The following is a 17,045-nucleotide window of genomic DNA, read 5'->3' on the forward strand; positions in this document are numbered from 1 at the left end:
ATAGTTTATGCTGACAACAAGATGCTTCCATTAGAGATTGTCGATTATTACGCGGACTAATAATTAAAAGAAACTCATTCGTCCTGGTTGTTAGAAACGGCTGCCGTCGCTTGCTTCGCCACGGTCTCCGCATCCTCGTCGTCGACTTCAGGCCGACTGCTATGTTCATCACCTCCAGCTTCTAGTACGTCGTCAGACAGCATCTTGGATTCTTCATCGGGTGGTGTCATGGGCACGAAAGCGTCATATCCTCTGCTAGAAAGGTTTTGTGGCGGAGGTGGTGGGGTAGATGTCGATTTCAATAGACGAGGTGGCTGGCTCTGGATGAACTGCGGCAGCGGTAGTGTAGCTTGCTGGAGTAAATACATGAAACCATCGCGTATGCCTTCGTTCGGGAACTCAAGGTGGAGTTCACGGAAGCGCGTACACACTGAGAGGACACAAGCTGGGTCCACTGCTCGCTTGGCGGTGTTTGGTAAGTTCGTGGCGTGTCCTGCGAAGAAAGGAGCATTGTCACCGACAAGCATGTGACGGATGTCGTGTAATTTGATGGAGTCGTCAAGACGGTCGGGAGACGTTGCTGACGGAGTCATAGGGTGTTGGTCCGTTGTGGGACTAGAAGACCGCATTCGAAGCGTCTTCGCTGCCGGCGGGGTCACTGGCGATGACGGGGTGCTTCCGGTCTGTCGAGTGGCAAAGTTGAGTGTGAATCCGCCGCTGGCAGTGCGCTCGGTCTTCGCACCACGCTCCCGACGTAGCGAACGCCACCACAAACGCTTCTCGTTAATTGCGTCAGACGTGCTGCTGCTTGGCGAGCTGTCAGTGGAATGGGGAGGTGAAGCGGCGTTAGCACTCTGCTCCGAGTCATCGTGCTCGTTGTTAGGCGTACCAACGACTCCGCCGGTCGGGATTCGATTCGTTTCAGGTTCGACCGCATGCAGGTCAGGCTGACTGGTACCATTGTTGTCCTTGCCAATTCCAAACAAACTCGTGAAGCTGCGCGCGTTCTGGTAACGGAGCAGGCTGCGCTTGAGCAACTTCGGCTGCCAGCTGAGAACTTTACCATCGGTCGACAAACGCAACTTGGTTCGATGTGGCAAGCCGTTCCGGCCGTACTTGACAGCCTCAAACCCACCCATGACCAGCTTCTTGCGGATCGCCGAAGCTGCCTGCTGCCGTCGGGTTAAATCAGCTAGTCGGCGGCGCTCTTCGTTTACTCCTCGGAGACGCTCCAAAGTCAGTCTTCCTGCCTGGATCCACGGATGACAACGAAGCACTGCCATCGAGGGTCTCTCCTTTGGATCCACATGCAGCATCTTGGAAATAAGTGTCTTGACGTCTGGGTGAATGGCGGCCCAGTCCTTGGAAGGGTATCGCACGTTAAAGCGATGAGTGCGTAGCTGTGCAAGTTTCATGGGGAATGGCGGGTAGCCGCAGAGCATAATGTACGTCACGACCCCCAGCGAGAACACGTCAACCTCAAGGCCGTACGACCGTCCGTCCAAAATCTCAGGTGCTGCGTAGCCCGGCGTGCCACACGAGTCCGAGGCCTGGTCCTCCTGGTGGTTCAGTTGTCTTGCGAAGCCGAAGTCGCAGAGTTTCACGTCGTCACCTGACAGCAACACGTTCTCAGGCTTCACATCGCGGTGAATAATGCTGTGCATGTGGCAGTAGTGCAGCGCCTCCACCAATGCTGCAGCCACTTTCTGTGCTTCGCGCTCAGGGAACTTGCCCTGCTTGACAATCCGGTCAAACAAGTCGCCACCTTCAGCCAACTCGGTGACCAGGTAGCACTTGGCATCGTCTTCGATGACCTCATACAGACGCATGATGTTCACGTGGCTTACACTCGAGAGCACGCGGACCTCGTGCGACAGCGCTGCTCGATCCACGTCCGAGAGGCTCAACTTGTCCACGATCTTGCAGGCGTAGAAACCACCTTTCTTGCGGTGCGTCACCTGCTTCACGGTCGAGTACGAGCCTTCGCCCAAGTGCCTAGTGATGGCATAGTGTTGGTGAAAGTCGAGGAAGCTCTTCTCGCCCTTGCGGAACGTCACCTTCGGGGGCGGCGAGGCTGTCGGTGACAGGATAGCTGTCGCTGCATTCATCAGAGACCCTGAGCTCGTCGGCACAGCTCCACCCGACGGAGAGCGAGACGATGAAGCGGTGCTGCTGTTACTGCTGTCATCACTGCTGCAGCGAGATGTTCGTGGCCGACTCGTTCCTTTCTCCGTTGCGCCATGCCCTGACGGCGAGGATATCGTGTCAGCAGTAGCCTTGTCTTCAGGTTCCTCTGGGTTATCTCCATCGCTCTTGTTCTGTCAATAACAAAGCATAAAGATCGCTTGTTAGGCAAGAGCTTCTTAAAGTTAGCAATGTAATAAACGGCAACAGCTTCGTACACTGTTGCTGTTGCTTGAAGCAGCGAGGTGCGAGGCCTTCATCTCCTTTGAAAAGTTGTTGTTACCAGCTCGAGGAGCGTTCGGCTCGGGCGTCGGCAGCTCGTCGATGGAGAGTTTGCTCATGTCTTCAAACGAAGAGTACACCATCTCCTCGTGCTCGTGCTCCCTGTTGTTGCTGGCGCTGCTGGGTGCAGCACCCTTCCTACTGCTCTGACTGCTCGAGAGCTGCATGGCCATATCCGTCGGGGTCGCGGGTCGCGTCCAGCCCAGAAGCTGCCGCACTTTCATCCGTCCGGGCGGGACGTCGCGGGGCACTGCAGCACAACACAAAGGGTCAGGATCGCCTCCGATGCAGCGAGCAAAAGTCATGCCTTTCTCGGGCCGACCGAACTCTGGAAAGTGGGGAAGGAGGCACCAACCGGGAGGAGAAACGTGCGACGGCGACGGAAACGGACGCGTTGCTCAAGGCCGGCTCTGCGGCGCCGCGCACAACGCGAGACTTGTATTTTTAAAAAAGGGTTTTTGGCGGAGCTGCCGAGCTGCGATGCTGCAGACGTTGGAGCTTCCTGGAAAGTAACAGGCGCTTTTTCACACAACGGAGCTCCAGTTTCTCTCCAGCGAACGAATCCGTTGCTGTCGGTGATTCCTTCCGCGGTTACAGACGCAAGAGTGAGATTGAATAAGAGTGCTTCGGCGTGGCATGCTATGCAGATCGATGTCGTCATGACTGACGGGTATGCAACTGCAATCGATACAACTGCATATCGGCAGTTTAGGCTTCACCGTCGTCGGATTGATCTGCTGTTGCACTAGCTACTACAGCCATTTTCTCGCTGAGGCTGGTGTCGTGAAGCGCACTCGCCAGAAGTTGCGGTGGGAACCTGTGCACACTGAGGTCGTTAAAGGCCGCCTCATAGCGAGCAAAGTCCTCGTGGGTCTTGATGACGCCGCACGATAAAGTCTTTTCCTCCAGATACGGCAACGCACAGACGAGCAACAGTTCCTGACGCTCTTTTGCTGCAAGCACGCGGTCTCCGTAGGCTGAAAAACTTAGCGGAAGAGCAAAGCCAAGACGACATGACATCACAAGTTAGTTGTGGATTACCACACGACGATGTATATACATCACGACGCATACCTATTGCCGATGATGACAAGCTTTGCCATCTCGGGGCCCCAGTTACAAGCCAGGACGTTCTGGTAAAGAGCCTTGCCACAGTGGGGCATGAAGAACACCGTGTTGCGCTCCACCCGTCGTCGACCGTGCTCGTTCTCCTGGAGAACTTTCAGCTTGAAATGCTTCGTGATCGCAGCGTCACTCTACAATGACCAGCAGTGACAGTTAGAAGCACTGCCTCAGCTAAGACATTCGTCTGCAATGGTGCAGAACAATCTGTTTGTTTCACTTTGCTGACCTTGTTCATGGCGGGGTCGAAAATCTCGGCGCAATGCTGAATCTTGTCGCAACCTTGCTCCACAGCCTTTCCTTCATCCAGAGCTTCCTTCAACGCCACAAGAAAGCCTAGCTGATGCACCGCGTTGGAAGATGTACAGAAGCTCCCGAGTCCGTAGCCCACAAGCATCGGTCTGCTCGCCGGCTCCTCTTCTGTTTTAACTTCTTCTGTTTTTCCCGTAGAGAGCTCAAAATTCTCCACCACCACCTGCAGTGCATCTTTCAGCAGCAACGAGTCACGCAGCACATCGGCAATTGCTCGAACTCTTCGGATGATCTGCTTCTTCTTCTCAGCTGAGACCTCCGCCACAGGCTCCACCGCTTCTTCACCTGCTACAAATAAGGCAACAAACAATCAATACTACTCAGCAAAAATAATTAGAATGCAGCACCACGAGCAGCAGACAGCAAGCCACCATCGCAGAGCGCTGTGGACCAATCGTTGTGGCATTGACGCACCGCCATTTTTACCTGCATTACGGGGCTTGGAATTGGCTGTTGCGCTTTGACCACTCGTTGCAGTCTTCAGAGCTTTAGGTGGCGCTGATTGAGGATGCGGAGGCCCATTACGAGGCTTCCCACGCCGCCGGCGAGACACGAGTTGCCATTCCTGATCCATTGAGGCGCTGGCAGCTGCTGGTATTTTGTCCAATCCGAAGCGAAAAAACGTAGCCATGTTACGCTGATACGAGGTGTTGAAGGGCAAGCGTACATGAACAACTTTGTGTATTGAATCGGAGAGCTCCACGTCTTGCATGCGTCGGATCTCCCATGCAATCATTAAATCAGCATCAAGGTGTCACTCGCTATCCACGCTCTACGTCTCGCGCAGTCTCGACGATACCGTAAGAAATGGCTCCGTCTTCGTCGACGTCGTACGGGATCACCCCTCCGTCGGTGTCTTCTTCGTCTTCTTGGTGGTTCCGACTGAAGCACAAGCAGCCGTTGCAGTTGCAGTAGCCGAAACTCGCAGTGGGGCAGAACATGGCCGCTACGAACATGATACCGGCAAGGAAGAAGGCGGCGCACGTGAGCACGATCAGGTCCACGTAGAAGTACACGACGCCGCTCATGTACTCGTCAGGTGTCATAATGCTGTACATGCTGCTGGCATCGTACGAGAACCACACGATGAGCACCAGTTCTAGCGCCAAAGAGTACCCCATTGCGCGAATTGACACGAAGGCGTCGGTGCCGCCGATGATGGCGTACAGAATTCCCGATATGATGGCGGACAGCGCGAACGCCATACAACCCGAGACCAGCGACGATCGAAGTATAATTTCACCATCACTATCGGGCTGTAGCCCAGCGCTTGGACCTGTGGGGATGGCATCTCCATGGTAACGGTAAGAGAGACCCGAAAGCACAATCATGATGCACACCGTCACGAAGGTGAAGGCGCAGCAAAAGAGTCCTGCTGGGGTATTCAGCCACGTTTGCACGCCTGCTACAAGCAGACTGAGCACGAAGCTGAACGCTGCCACCATCAACCAATTCAGAGGAAAGCGGGTGCGGACGAAATAGACCCCTCCGAGGGCTATGATTGAGCCTGCCAATGGGCCCATCAGGTCCACAGTTTTCTTAAACGTGTCGTGTGTGAACTTGCTCAACTTGGAGTCATACGTAAGCGCAGCCACAAGTGCTGTTAGGAGCATAAGTTGAAGCGCAAATATGGACAGCATCTTGCGCCGGAACGCTATCTGCATTGACATCGGCAGCGTTGCGATTGTACCAGGGGCATACGCCTTTCGAGTTCGATTCTCTTGGCTTCCATCGGTGTGAGACCACTGCTCATATCGTCGCCGCCAGTACGGACGCGCTCTTGGGGGTCGTTCAGGCTGAATTGGCTGAGGTGAAGGCAATCGGTTGGACCGCGACGTCGTCCAGCCTTCATCGAGAGTTTCTTCCGTCTCACCAAGGTCTACGGCCACTCTCGCCGAGGGCCCACGCGTGGACGGGTACATCATCCTGAAGAGCGCCTATTTCTCCGGCACGCCACCTGGGAAATTGTGCTTCCAAAAGGCGAACCTTTGGTGTTACTCGGCTTGTGTAAAGTAGAAAGCGAGGACGATCGAGGGCAGGATGATGCCCAACGACGACATGCTCAGCTCAGAATAGGCCTCGTAAAGTTCATGCCCTTCCTTCCTGTCTTGCCTAACTATATTTGACATGGGCAGAGGTCTGAGTGTCCTGATCGTCTGTTCTGGTGGTGATCCAATACTGTGGACCGTAGTGTGTTGTCGTGGTGTATATCGTGCCTCTCGGCAAGGTATAATGAATCCACATCCTGTTACGGAAAAGATCACGTAATGGCCCCAAGTATGCGGCTGTCAAATTTTTCATCTGCAGGATAAAACATTGGGCGGCATTCTTGGTGGAAAATGAATCGCGGTAATGAAAAGAAGTGATCAAAGCGAAGAAGTATGCCTACTCGAGGTCCCTGGATACCACCGAGTTGGCAAATTGAAGATGAATTGCTGGCTTGCGATGGTGAAGTTGCGAACGGGTATATGATTGACAATTTGCTACTTCAAAGTACATGAAGTGAATGGGATTGATTCTACCAAGACGATCGAAAATGGTTTTGGCGAAGAATTCCATCCGATTGCTAGTGGCATCGCATTTGTATCAACGATATCCAACTTTCAACTGTACTGAGAAGTTGCAGAGCGTCTCAAACATCACAACCAAGAAACTGGAATCTATGATGCGTCAAGCTGAGAAATCTGTTGACATGCTGGAGGATTCACGGGGTGCTGGCAAGACCCAAATGGCGTTCAATCTCGAATCGAGTGGTGTGTTTGACAGTCCTGATTCACGACAAAAAGTAAGGAACAGCCGATTCATCGAGCACATCGGACGTGGTCTCAACCATTTTACTGTAAAGAAAGCTACCCACTATGCGGAACGGTGGGTCTGTAGGAGATTTTCGCAGCAAGCGATGTCTCGATGTAAAATGGCTTTATCGTGGCAGTATTAAAAGGTGAGATTAGCAGGATCGGCGCAAGTCCACGAAATTCTCAAGCGAAAGCCACCTCAAACCCGTGACGAGTTTTATATGCCTTGGTCACCTCGTTGCAGACGAACGCATCAGTGTTTCGCGCTATGAGAAACGTTTTCTCTCAGAAACCGAACGAAATCTTCTAGTCGCACGAGATGTTTCGGGCATGTTTGCGAATTTTACTACACACAAACTGTTAGTGATTCCTTCAACGCTAAACAACCGCTACCATGACTTCATTGCTCGTGGTTCAGCCTCAAGATGAAAACTACACCCACGTGTTACAATAGAAGGGCAAATTGCTCAAGGCGTTCGACGAGGGGGAGTTCGGACTCGAGGCCTCCGATGAGAAAGCCAACGATCACTTCACTTGTCTGAGAGAAAACGAGGAATTACCCTCCTGGTGAATATCGAGACAGTTGTGCGTAGTGGTGGCACCTCTCCGTGTGGCCAACTCCAGACGACTGCTTCTTATTGTGCTGTTCTTGCCCGTTGAAGGTCATCGTGGTGAAGATCAAGACCCGTTTGAGTTCCTGACCATAAAAAAGAGTCGTCAGCGTAGCAGCCTTTGTAAAACGAGCGCCACCAAGAACCATCGACTCGTACTGCTGATCGAGCTCTGCCTTAATTGAAGAGTCCCATCGTTGACACTATAAATCACTTGACTTCAACCACTTCAACGTCAAGTGTCTCTTCACGATGGTCACATCAGCGTAGCCATTTTCGCCCAGGTGGTCGAACAGGTAAAGGCAAAGGCTACTGGCACACATGCATTTGCTGCAGCCAGCCCCTGTTTGCAGTGTCCCATACGCTCTCCATGTCAAAACGTTCCCATCCAGCTGGCACTGTCTCTAATTCGTCCGTTAATCTTCCGCGAATTAGAATAAATCCCAGTCTTTCCGTCATTTTGAATTCGGCGGGCGACTCGAGTGCAGGAACCGACTCGCCTTCCCTTGGAAGAAGCCAGGGCTCCACACAGAGCAGCAGCACTGGCCTCTTCAGTCGCTCTTTTCTCTGCAGTAACTGCCAACCAGACGCGACTGGCTGCGGAATCAGAGCTCCACAGCGAAGAAGAGCAGCGAAGAGAGAGAAGGAGAGAGGAGAACATGCCCTTCCCGTCGTCTCGGTGGGACGAATTAGCTGCGGAGATAATACTATACACTTCCTCTAACATTTGTTCTCTTACTACTGCAGAATTCCAGGCCCTGGAGGCCGCAAGACGGCCAAAACGTCGTTTCTGATGCCGCCCAGCGCTGGTTTTGGAGGTCCCAGAGCTCACGAGTCGGGAATTGCAGCACCGTCACCTGCCAGAGCGGCGAGGGTCACGACGTCTCCGGTTCAGTGCCAGCGGCCTCCTAAGAGACTGCAGTTCCCTAGCCACCAGCTCAGCAACCAGTCACTGGAGGACGCTGGACAGGTGCAGACTTCAATTCAATTCCAGGTGCCCAAGCCCATGCCGCTGGATGCTGCTGCAGTGTCGAGCTTGGTGTCGTCCAGTGAACAGGCTACTCAGTCGGATAACATTCGGGTGTTGCTGCGTATCAGACCGTCGGCGGGCGGTGACACCAAGAAGTGCCTGGAGGTCGCCCCTGATCGTCGTGGAGTGACCTTGGCGCCGTCCACGCAGCAGGAAAAGAGGTTCGGGTTTGACCAAGTTTTTACTGAGAGCTGCGAGCAGGACGATATTTTCCAGGATGCTGGTCGTGCAGCTGTAGAGAACACCATTAAGGGATACAACGGCAGCATTTTCGCGTACGGACAGACGGGCTCGGGAAAGACGTTCACGATGCTGGGTGGTACGACGGCGAATGCTCACGAGTTGCGGCTGTCTTCGATGCGCGGACTTACACCGCGAATTTTAGACTATCTGTTCAAGCGACTTGCGGCGCTTTCACGAGAGCGGAATGCCGCTTTTTATAGTGGAGAGGAACAGGAACGGGCGCTGCAGTATACGCTCGCATGCTCGTACCTGGAGATTTACAACGAGAAGATTTTCGATTTGCTGGAACCTAGCGGCTCAGTCGCTGCTCAACAGCCAAAGAGTCTTCGTGAAGACCGCAACAAGGAGGTGTATGTGGATCAGTTGCGCGAGATTGACGTGGGGAGTGAAGAGGAGGCTCTGACTCTGCTGCAGCTCGGCTCACAGAATCGACATATTTCCTCAACAGATATGAATCGTGAAAGTTCGCGATCCCACGCGGTCTTTTCGGTTAAACTGGTTCTCGAGGAACGCACGTCGGCTGGTGTAAAACGCACACGCCGCTCGTGCTTGCACTTGGTGGATTTAGCAGGCAGTGAAAAGCAGCGGCAGACTCGTGTGCACGGTAAACGACTGAAAGAGGCTGCCCAGATTAATAAGTCTCTTTCAGCGCTGGGCAACGTCATCATGGCCCTCGTAGACGTGAGCAACGGCCAGAAGAGACACGTGCATTACCGAGACTCGAAGCTTACCTTTCTCCTGCGTGACGCTTTGGGCGGCAACGCTATTACAAGTATTGTGGCCACAATTTCCCCCGAAGAAAAGTACTTTACAGAAACGCTCAGCACACTGAAGTTTGCTCAGCGCGCAAAGTTTATCAAGAATAATGCTGTACAGAACGAAGATGCTGACTCGCTCGTGCCTGCGCTGAAGCAGCAGATTGAAAAGATGATGGTCGAGATTGCGACTTTGCGCAGCCGTGTTGGCGCCACTACCACGGTGGCAATTGACGGCTCTACTGATTTGGACCCTTCGAAGAGTGAGCACATGTTGCAGTTGGAGGCAATAGCTAAGGCTGAAGCAGAGGCGCGAACCCAGGATAAGATGAAGCAAAACCGGTGGGAACCAGCGTTTGATATGATGCAGAAATTGCTGCGCGCGAGTGGAGCTATGTCGCCCGCAGATATTGCTGAGGAAAATGAAGAGGAGCCTCAGCAGCAAGAGCGTGATGTCATAGAAACTCGCTGCGACCGACTGGAGATGCTACTGTACCGCATGATTTGCCGCTTTGAAGAGTACAAAGAGATCACGTTCGATCCCGATCGCTACCGGGTTAGTCGTCGTCAAATGAAGCCGAGCAAGCTTCCTGTCCCGCGAATGTCAATGCTTCCCGCACCCAAGCGATACAGTAGTGCTGCTGCGCGTCATCATCATGTGGACAACCAGGAGCACTCAGCAGACGACGATGAAACTGCTGCTGCGCTAGCGGCATCAGAGATGCGAGAGCGTGAGCTTAACAAGAAGGTACAAGAGCAGCAACGCCGTATTGACGAACTGCAGCAACGGTCACTGGAGGCCGAGGCCGAAAATGACCTTATCCGGCAAGAACTCTGTGAACTGTTAGAGTGGAAGGCCTTCGTCGAAGGGGAACGACGCCGTGTCAGTGACGCCGTGCCGTTAGATCTTCAAGAGGAAATTGAGTTGGAGAAACAACAAGCATCCATTGAAGAAGTGTCCACTGTACCGAGCGAAGAGATGCAGGAAATGCAAGAATTGCTGAACGTGTACCGCTCACTGTTCGACGAGGTCACCGAACTGATGTACTCAAAGAAGCCGATGCTTTGCAGTCCACCCAGCCCGAAGTCTGGATCATCGGTGGTCACAGATTCCAACTCGACTAGCTACGCTTCGGGTGATGAGGATGAAATCGGAGACGATTGCATCTCGCTGGATGGCTTTGATGCAAGTGAAGACGGCGATGCAGGCGTCAGCGACGGGTTCCGAGAAGCTCGTCGTGTTAACGCCCTGAGTTCGCGCCTTGGGCGGAAACTGGATCTCTACCAGGATGCTATCCAGCGCCTGGAGAAGGAGCTGCAGACCACTCAGGACGACCTAGAAACTTCGAGTGCTGCAACCAAGTTTGCTGAGTTCCAGCTTCAGCAGCTGCGCACGCTAGCAGCCGATGAAGAGGCAAAGCAGAACCAAGCGGAGGAGGAACTGCGTAAGAAGCTGGATGATCTGGAGCAGACAGTACGTGCCCAACGGGACGAAATGGCCCAAGTGCTTGATGATAAGGCTGCAGAAGACGCGCGTGCTTTGGAGCATGAGCAGGAGTTGGCCCGGCGTGAGATTGAGCATCTGGAACACAGCCTTCGCAACAGCAGCGATTCCGGCGGTAACGAAAACGATAAAGAACAGCTGGAGAGCGCACTGCAGACGGCTCAAAAGCGTATCGAGGATTTAGAGCGAGAAATAGAGGTCTCGCAATCAATCCCGATGGCTGCGGAGGTGCCAAACCGAAGCAATGAAGCGGCACCAACTCAACTACAGACCCTGTTGGACCGTGCTCTGGAGGACAACGCGAAGCTGTTAGAAACGGTGCGTGACCTGCAAGGTAAGCGAGAGCGTAGTGGTGCCAACCTGCAGTTATTGTCTTCGTTACTTTCTGCGGCTGCGGATGGCAACACGGATTCTGAGAACACCAGCGAGGACATCAAGTCTGACGAATTGACCCGATTAAGGCATGAAATTGCCACACTCAGGCTGCAACGAAATGGAGCCGACCAGAATGCCCCGGGGGTGGACAACGAGGCCCTCGCTAAAGTAAGTAAGTGGTCGTAGGCAGGCTCTGCATGGGCTCAATGCGGTAGCATTTAGTCATGGTGTCTAATGCTGGCGTGTTGGGCCTATGCTGGGCTGTGCTGTGTATGATTCTGCTCTGTAGTAGTGCGCAGCTGGTCATGGAGTGCTGACGACTCCTCTGCTACTTCTTCTGCCTCTGGACGGCGACCACTTGCGGTCCCCTTCGCATTTTGCCCCTCGATTTTCATAGCCCGCCGAGACGATCCAGCGACTGGCACTGGAGCGCGCGAAGTTGAGAGCGAGGTTACACCGAGCTCAACAGACGATAGCGCGGCTGGAACAAGAGCTTCGTCGCGCTCAGCGTAACGCAGCTGTGAACAGCAGCAATGGTGCACTCTCCACGGAGTTTCTATGTGGCATTTAATCCTCGGGCCAAGGTGAAGAGGAACGTGTTTGGAGCAACAAGGGTATTATTTTGGTGACTAGGTCGTTTTGTGTTGAAAGAAGAAGTAAGCGGTGCTCAAGCGAGTGAGCGGGTGAATCGGAAGAAGAGGAACCAGGGTTTGCACCTTCAATGGCTGTTACGTTCGCATATTTTTCGTCTATCTCACACCTCTTAGAGTGCATATCGAAGTACATTGTGGGGCGACAGCGTGCGGCGTTTGTAAAAGAGCACATAGGCTGCGTCCGTGACTACATCACCCGCTGCGATTTCCGACACCTTTTCGTCGTCGAAGCGAAACCAGAGCTCAGGACACTGAACATCACTGTTTTCAGTCACTTTGAACAGCGCTGAGCTCTCTGGGAAGTCAGCATCATAGCGGCAGTACGCTGTGTAGTGTCCACGCGTGAGTCCGCCAACGTGGTTGGCAACAGCATAAAGATCATACACGGGCGAATCTGGTCCATCATGGCGACCCAGCCACTTCGAAAAGTCTAGGCCCTTCAGAGGAAAGTCAACCAGGGATCGCACCTTCTGCTTGTGCTGATTTTCGAGATACTGGAAGCGCTTGAGCTGCACCATGACAAGGTCAGGGAGCCTCCAGATTGCGGACAAGCGTGAGCCCTCGCGTGGTACCCCACACTTCTCGCACACCCAGCGGTCCTCGAGCGATATCACTTCCTCTCGCATTAATGCGTCCATGCATTTAGCTAGCGGGACAGCGTACAGTGGTGGGCTATCATCATCGGTTGTCGACGAGGCCTCAGCTGGATTATTATCTTGTTGCTTGAGTGATGCAGCAGCGTCGAGATCAGCACGTAAATCTGGATCGGTTTCCGCCGCCTCGGCTACATCAACGGGTACGTCATCAGGCACCTTCACTTCTTCGCTGGTGTAGTCGTGTCGATTAATCCAGTCCAGAGCAAGCACACTGCGCGTTGAGAAATGCTGTAAGAGGGCGCTTGAGTCAAATGGTAAAGGTACACCCCGTGCAGTGCTTAGATCCTCCAGGTTCACAACGTGCACCCTATACGGCAGATTTGTCTGCCAGGATGGATTTGCGTCTTCACCACCGTTGTTGCTCTCAGCGGAATCATGGTACCTGGACCCATCAAAGTCTTGCCAGAATCGAGCTGTTTGCAGCAGCAGCGCCTGATGCATTTCTTGAGCCGACTTGTCAGAAGCGATAGTCACAAAGAGTGGCGTGCCGAACACATTCAACGATAGTCGTTCTTCTGGATCGGGGCAGCTGAGTTTTTGTGAGCTAGGAAGTTCGCCTGTGAACGAATGATCGTCACCGCTTGCCTGTGTTTGGCCCTCTTCGCGCGTTACCGCAGAGGATGGCTGCGAATCGAATCGATGCACGACTTGCACCTCAAAAACCTCTGTTTGCTTTGAAGTGCGTGTGTGTAGTGGCTGTAGTCGCTTTGCCTTCCAGTCGCGCGCGGTGAACCATTTGTTCCACTTGGTACTGAAGGCATCAAAGTGAACACAAACACGCTGGTGATACTGTTTTGAGTAAACCGCAGAAACTTTGTGCACGTCCTCCTGTTCGGGCTCACTGCCCCCGGCAGTTTCAATCACTGTACCAGGATGCCAATCATTGTGATTGTCCCTCGCATCAACTCGAGACCCAACGCGAAGATCGGAAAAGCTTCGGATCCTCTCAGCAATGATTTTGGTAGAATCGTCGTTTCTTGACTTTCCGTGCGCATGCACGTCAATGCTTTCAGACAAAATAGCAGGGATGGCTGGGATTTCTGCAAGTGTCCATGCACGTTCGTAGGCAGCTAGTGAGCCAGGGGGAGCGGTTGCCAATTTATCAACGATTTCGTCTCCTTCAACAATTCGCTTGATGCGGTTTCGACGCACCTCTACAAGCAGAAAGCGATTTCCACTGGAGCGACCGTGCACTGTCGCGATGCGGTCGCAGAGTACGCCGACATTACACCCACGTCGCAGCCAATAGCCACGCTGAACTGCTTGGATTGCAGTGTCAGCGTTTTTCTCGTTCATGTCACCACTTGGTAACTTTCGTGCCTGTAGTACCACGTTCACCTCCACGCGCACGAAGTTCGATTCTGGAATTGGTAGGCTGAAAAACAAATTTGGATCGAACGTGCACTTGCGCTCGCCACAGGTACCGCATACAGTCTCGCTACGCATCTGGCCATGGAAAAGATCCACCACCACGGAGGAGTTAACACTGGTATACGCACGCCAAGCTGCATCACCCTGAACCTCATCCGATGGTGATTCGGATTCCTCGTGGTTAGCCTGCCATCGTTCTTCGTCAGCATTCATTGCGTCACTGCCAGCAAAGCTACCAAAGCCTAAACATTTCGAGCTTTTCTCTTGAATTGCATCTTCAGTTGAAGCTGCCAGCATTCGACACCCCTGGTTAAGGTCCTCGTGCAGGCAATCCAGAAGAGCAACCATAAATTCATGCGCATCATACTGGCGTGTTTCCTCGAAGTGTTGACGAACACGTGTGAACTCGTCTCGAAACCGACCAGGAAGCAGGTAGCCTTGGTCACGCTCGCGCCACAGGGAACTTTGCAGTTGTGCGTAGGCTGCAGCAACCGCACCACGACTACCAAGCTGATTCTTCTTGTTGACTTCAATTTCGTATCTATTCGACAAGAAGTACTCCCGGAACACTGGTGAATGGACGAAACATTGGAGTGCACTGTTCATGAAGCAAGTGTTCCCCATATTAATGAGTCCCGTTGCGCGTAAACCGTCGTGGGCAACAAGTCTTCCGCGAGAAGATCTCGTAGCTGCCTCCATATGCTTAGCTAGGCCAACAAGCACTCCTCCCGGGCCCACTCGCGCAGACACTAAGGAGGCACTGGCTGCTGCTTCCTGCTCGGCAACCATGCTCTCGCGAAGGATTTTCCAGTCTCCAGTCTTGGCAAACTTGGCAAGGCTCGTACTCGGACAGCAAATGAAGTCATTCCCTACAGGCTGCAGCATGGGCACAGAAAGAAGATTTCGACGGGGCATTGACGCCAAACTACTCCGACGTCGTTGTTGGGCGATACTCTGTGGATCTTCATCAATGTCCATCGCGCGGAAATCCACGAGTATTTCTTGAGCACTCGTGATTTGTAGTCCTTCTAACGTGGCATGAGCGGCTTCTAAACTGCATTCAAGACGCACCCACGACTGGAGACGGTATCTACGAAGCCAAAGCGTCACCTCTTTTGCGTTCACGCCAGGAAAAATTCCCATCCGATACACAATCTCCTTCAAAGATGCAGCTCGGTGCAGCAAGAACCGCCGAGCATACACAAGGTAAACATGTCGAGAGTCGTGTCTTGCCAAGCGAACCTGCAACGCGACGGGATACAAATCAACCAGAAATCTTTGCATCTGTTGATTTCCCGCAGACCTCAGCAATAAGGTGATACCAGTCAGCGTCTCGAGGTTTCCGTTCACCTCCCTGGGGGGCATTCCTTGCTGTTCGTCATTCTTGGAGGCATCCATGATTTGTCGTGGAAATTCAGGTCCACCACCATAGGCTTGTACAAGTCGCCTCCAGACACCAGCAGGCACCAGTACAAAGTCTTTACTTTCCTCTAGCCCGAGTCGCAACGTGCCTAATTGCTCGTTTGCAGATATATCACTATTCGCGATAGGACCTGGTCGAGGATGGCACTCGGACGTGTGTTGCGGCTGATGTGTATCATGCCGTCTTTCCTGCACTTGCCGTTCTCCAGCCGCCTGCTCGTTCTCATCAGTATTGATCCTGCTTCCGTTATTTGTCTGCTGGGCGCTAGCCTTGCAATGGTTAGGTTGAACATATCTTCTCCATTGAGCCCACCAGGTGCTCGACAGCACGTATGCTGTATCTCCACCTTTCCACCGCGTGCTTTCCATTTCATGCAGAATAGTCTCTTCATCCAGCAGAGCTTGCACCACACCAAACGGTGCCAACAGCACATGCAGTACATGAGCTCCCAGTCCGCAGTCCATTTCCTGGCAAAAAGTCTGTTCCGACACCTGCGTCTGACCTCGTCCAAGCACCAACTTCGTCAGGGACGCCACCAAGTCGTAGCCATTTTCCGTCAGCACTTTACTCTCCCCACCCAGCTCCATCACCGTCACAGCCAGCAGCTTCACGTCTGCATAAGTCAACACCGCGTCGCTTCTGTCTCCTTGGAACCAGGAAAACACCAGCCCCGCCATGTCTCGCACCGAGGACCCTCTCGCCTGCCTCACTCTGGCTAGCATCTCACACAGTTCGTCGAACTCGATCTTGCCTGAATCATCGGCATCAAACGCTCTGTAGAGCGAGCGTTGCACCGCCTTGGACGTGCGCTCCAGCAACGGGAAGAGCCGCACGAACTGCCGCCGCGTGCTGAGTCGCAGCCGCGAGTCGGCGCGCCGACTGAAATAGAAGCGCTTGCTACGTACGAGCGCCGCGTCCACGCGCGTCTGCAGCAGCTGCTGGTGCTTGAGGTCCTCGAGGCTGGCAACAGGCGGCGGCGTTACGGACGTAGCCGTCGTACTGGAGCTCGCGGAGCTGCTGACGACATTACGCGTCCGCTCGTCCCCGCGAGCAGCTCGTTGAAGAGCCAGCGGGTCGGTCGGCGCGATAGCACTCTTGTTGATGGCGACGTGCACGAGTTCTCGCAGCGCATAGAGCTCTGGTAGGCTCCAGGAGTCCAGCAGCCGCGTGCGTCGCGCTTGCATCTTCTGCGCGGCCGCTCCGAGCGCGGGAGTCGCGATACGAGCTGCTCGATGCCGGCGCCGAGAGAAGAAGCGGCGCAGCGAGCCGCCGCCGCCGCCGCGCGGAGTCGATGGAGCGCGCATTGCGAGTGATCGCGTCGGGCGTTTTGTGTCGATTTGAAGTTGTTGGAGAGAACCACTGTGGGGGATTTCTTCTTTCGATTCTTTTTTTACGGTGGTTTGGCTTGTTTAGCCCACTGTCTCGAGTATCGAGGTCTGCTCGAAGACGAGCGCCTGTCGCGGAGCTGCGGGCTATTAGAGCAGTGCGGCGCAGGCGGCGATCGAGACAGATGGCAGAGGATTCAGCGCGGCGCCGTCTCCACAACTGGCGCTAACTTGGCGCTGCAGCGGTGGGACGCGGTCCAATGGTCCACAAAAAGGAAGGCTAGCTATTGTAGCTTTGAGGCGTAAGCTGCCTGCCAGGGTGGGCATGGCGCGCGTAGAGCACGGCAGGACTTTGAGGTCTCGCAAACGTGGTCGTGAGAAAAAAAACTCTGGAGGAGTAATCG

General features: G+C 53.7%; 5 protein-coding genes across 10 annotated transcripts; 1 reads left to right on the forward strand and 4 right to left on the reverse strand.

Moving 5' to 3' along the window:
• Positions 1-74: 74 nt before the first annotated feature.
• KRP23_9988 (putative myosin light chain kinase) lies at positions 75-2,690 on the reverse strand (the record flags this gene model as incomplete). Its single annotated transcript, XM_067895611.1, has 2 exons — positions 75-2,318; positions 2,403-2,690. The coding sequence occupies 2 exons, from the start codon at positions 2,688-2,690 to the stop codon at positions 75-77; spliced, it is 2,532 nt and encodes an 843-aa protein (XP_067741811.1).
• Positions 2,691-3,174: 484 nt separating this feature from the next.
• On the reverse strand, positions 3,175-4,474 carry KRP23_9989 (SRR1-like protein; the record flags this gene model as incomplete). Of its 2 annotated transcripts, none has more annotated exons than XM_067895613.1 (4): positions 3,175-3,451; positions 3,541-3,722; positions 3,818-4,185; positions 4,327-4,474. In XM_067895613.1, 4 exons carry the CDS (start codon positions 4,472-4,474, stop codon positions 3,175-3,177), a joined length of 975 nt encoding a protein of 324 aa, XP_067741813.1. The 2 variants fall into 2 exon arrangements, with proteins under 2 accessions (XP_067741813.1, XP_067741812.1); XM_067895612.1 differs by having other exon boundaries at positions 3,818-4,188.
• Positions 4,475-4,661: 187 nt separating this feature from the next.
• KRP23_9990 (uncharacterized protein) lies at positions 4,662-5,570 on the reverse strand (the record flags this gene model as incomplete). Its single annotated transcript, XM_067895614.1, has 1 exon — positions 4,662-5,570. The coding sequence occupies one exon, from the start codon at positions 5,568-5,570 to the stop codon at positions 4,662-4,664; it is 909 nt and encodes a 302-aa protein (XP_067741814.1).
• A 2,395-nt stretch (positions 5,571-7,965) lies between these two features.
• Positions 7,966-11,784, forward strand: KRP23_9991 (Kinesin-like protein KIF15; the record flags this gene model as incomplete). 3 transcript variants are annotated; one of them, XM_067895617.1, is made up of 3 exons in its annotated part: positions 7,966-7,985; positions 8,054-11,381; positions 11,611-11,784. In XM_067895617.1, the coding sequence occupies 3 exons, from the start codon at positions 7,966-7,968 to the stop codon at positions 11,782-11,784; spliced, it is 3,522 nt and encodes a 1,173-aa protein (XP_067741817.1). The 3 variants fall into 3 exon arrangements, with proteins under 3 accessions (XP_067741817.1, XP_067741816.1, XP_067741815.1); XM_067895616.1 differs by having other exon boundaries at positions 8,054-11,385; positions 11,503-11,726; XM_067895615.1 differs by lacking the exon at positions 11,611-11,784 and adding an exon at positions 11,503-11,505.
• Positions 11,785-11,976: 192 nt separating this feature from the next.
• KRP23_9992 lies at positions 11,977-16,620 on the reverse strand (the record flags this gene model as incomplete). Of its 3 annotated transcripts, XM_067895620.1 has the most annotated exons (2): positions 13,677-13,781; positions 13,861-16,620. In XM_067895620.1, 2 exons carry the CDS (start codon positions 16,618-16,620, stop codon positions 13,677-13,679), a joined length of 2,865 nt encoding a protein of 954 aa, XP_067741820.1. The 3 variants fall into 3 exon arrangements, with proteins under 3 accessions (XP_067741819.1, XP_067741818.1, XP_067741820.1); XM_067895619.1 differs by having other exon boundaries at positions 11,977-16,620; XM_067895618.1 differs by having other exon boundaries at positions 11,977-14,808.
• Between the last annotated feature and the right edge of the window lie 425 nt (positions 16,621-17,045).

Source organism: Phytophthora ramorum (genome assembly GCF_020800215.1).
Source record: "Phytophthora ramorum isolate Pr-102 chromosome Unknown Phyram_PR-102_s0009, whole genome shotgun sequence".
Lineage (NCBI taxonomy): Eukaryota > Oomycota > Peronosporomycetes > Peronosporales > Peronosporaceae > Phytophthora > Phytophthora ramorum.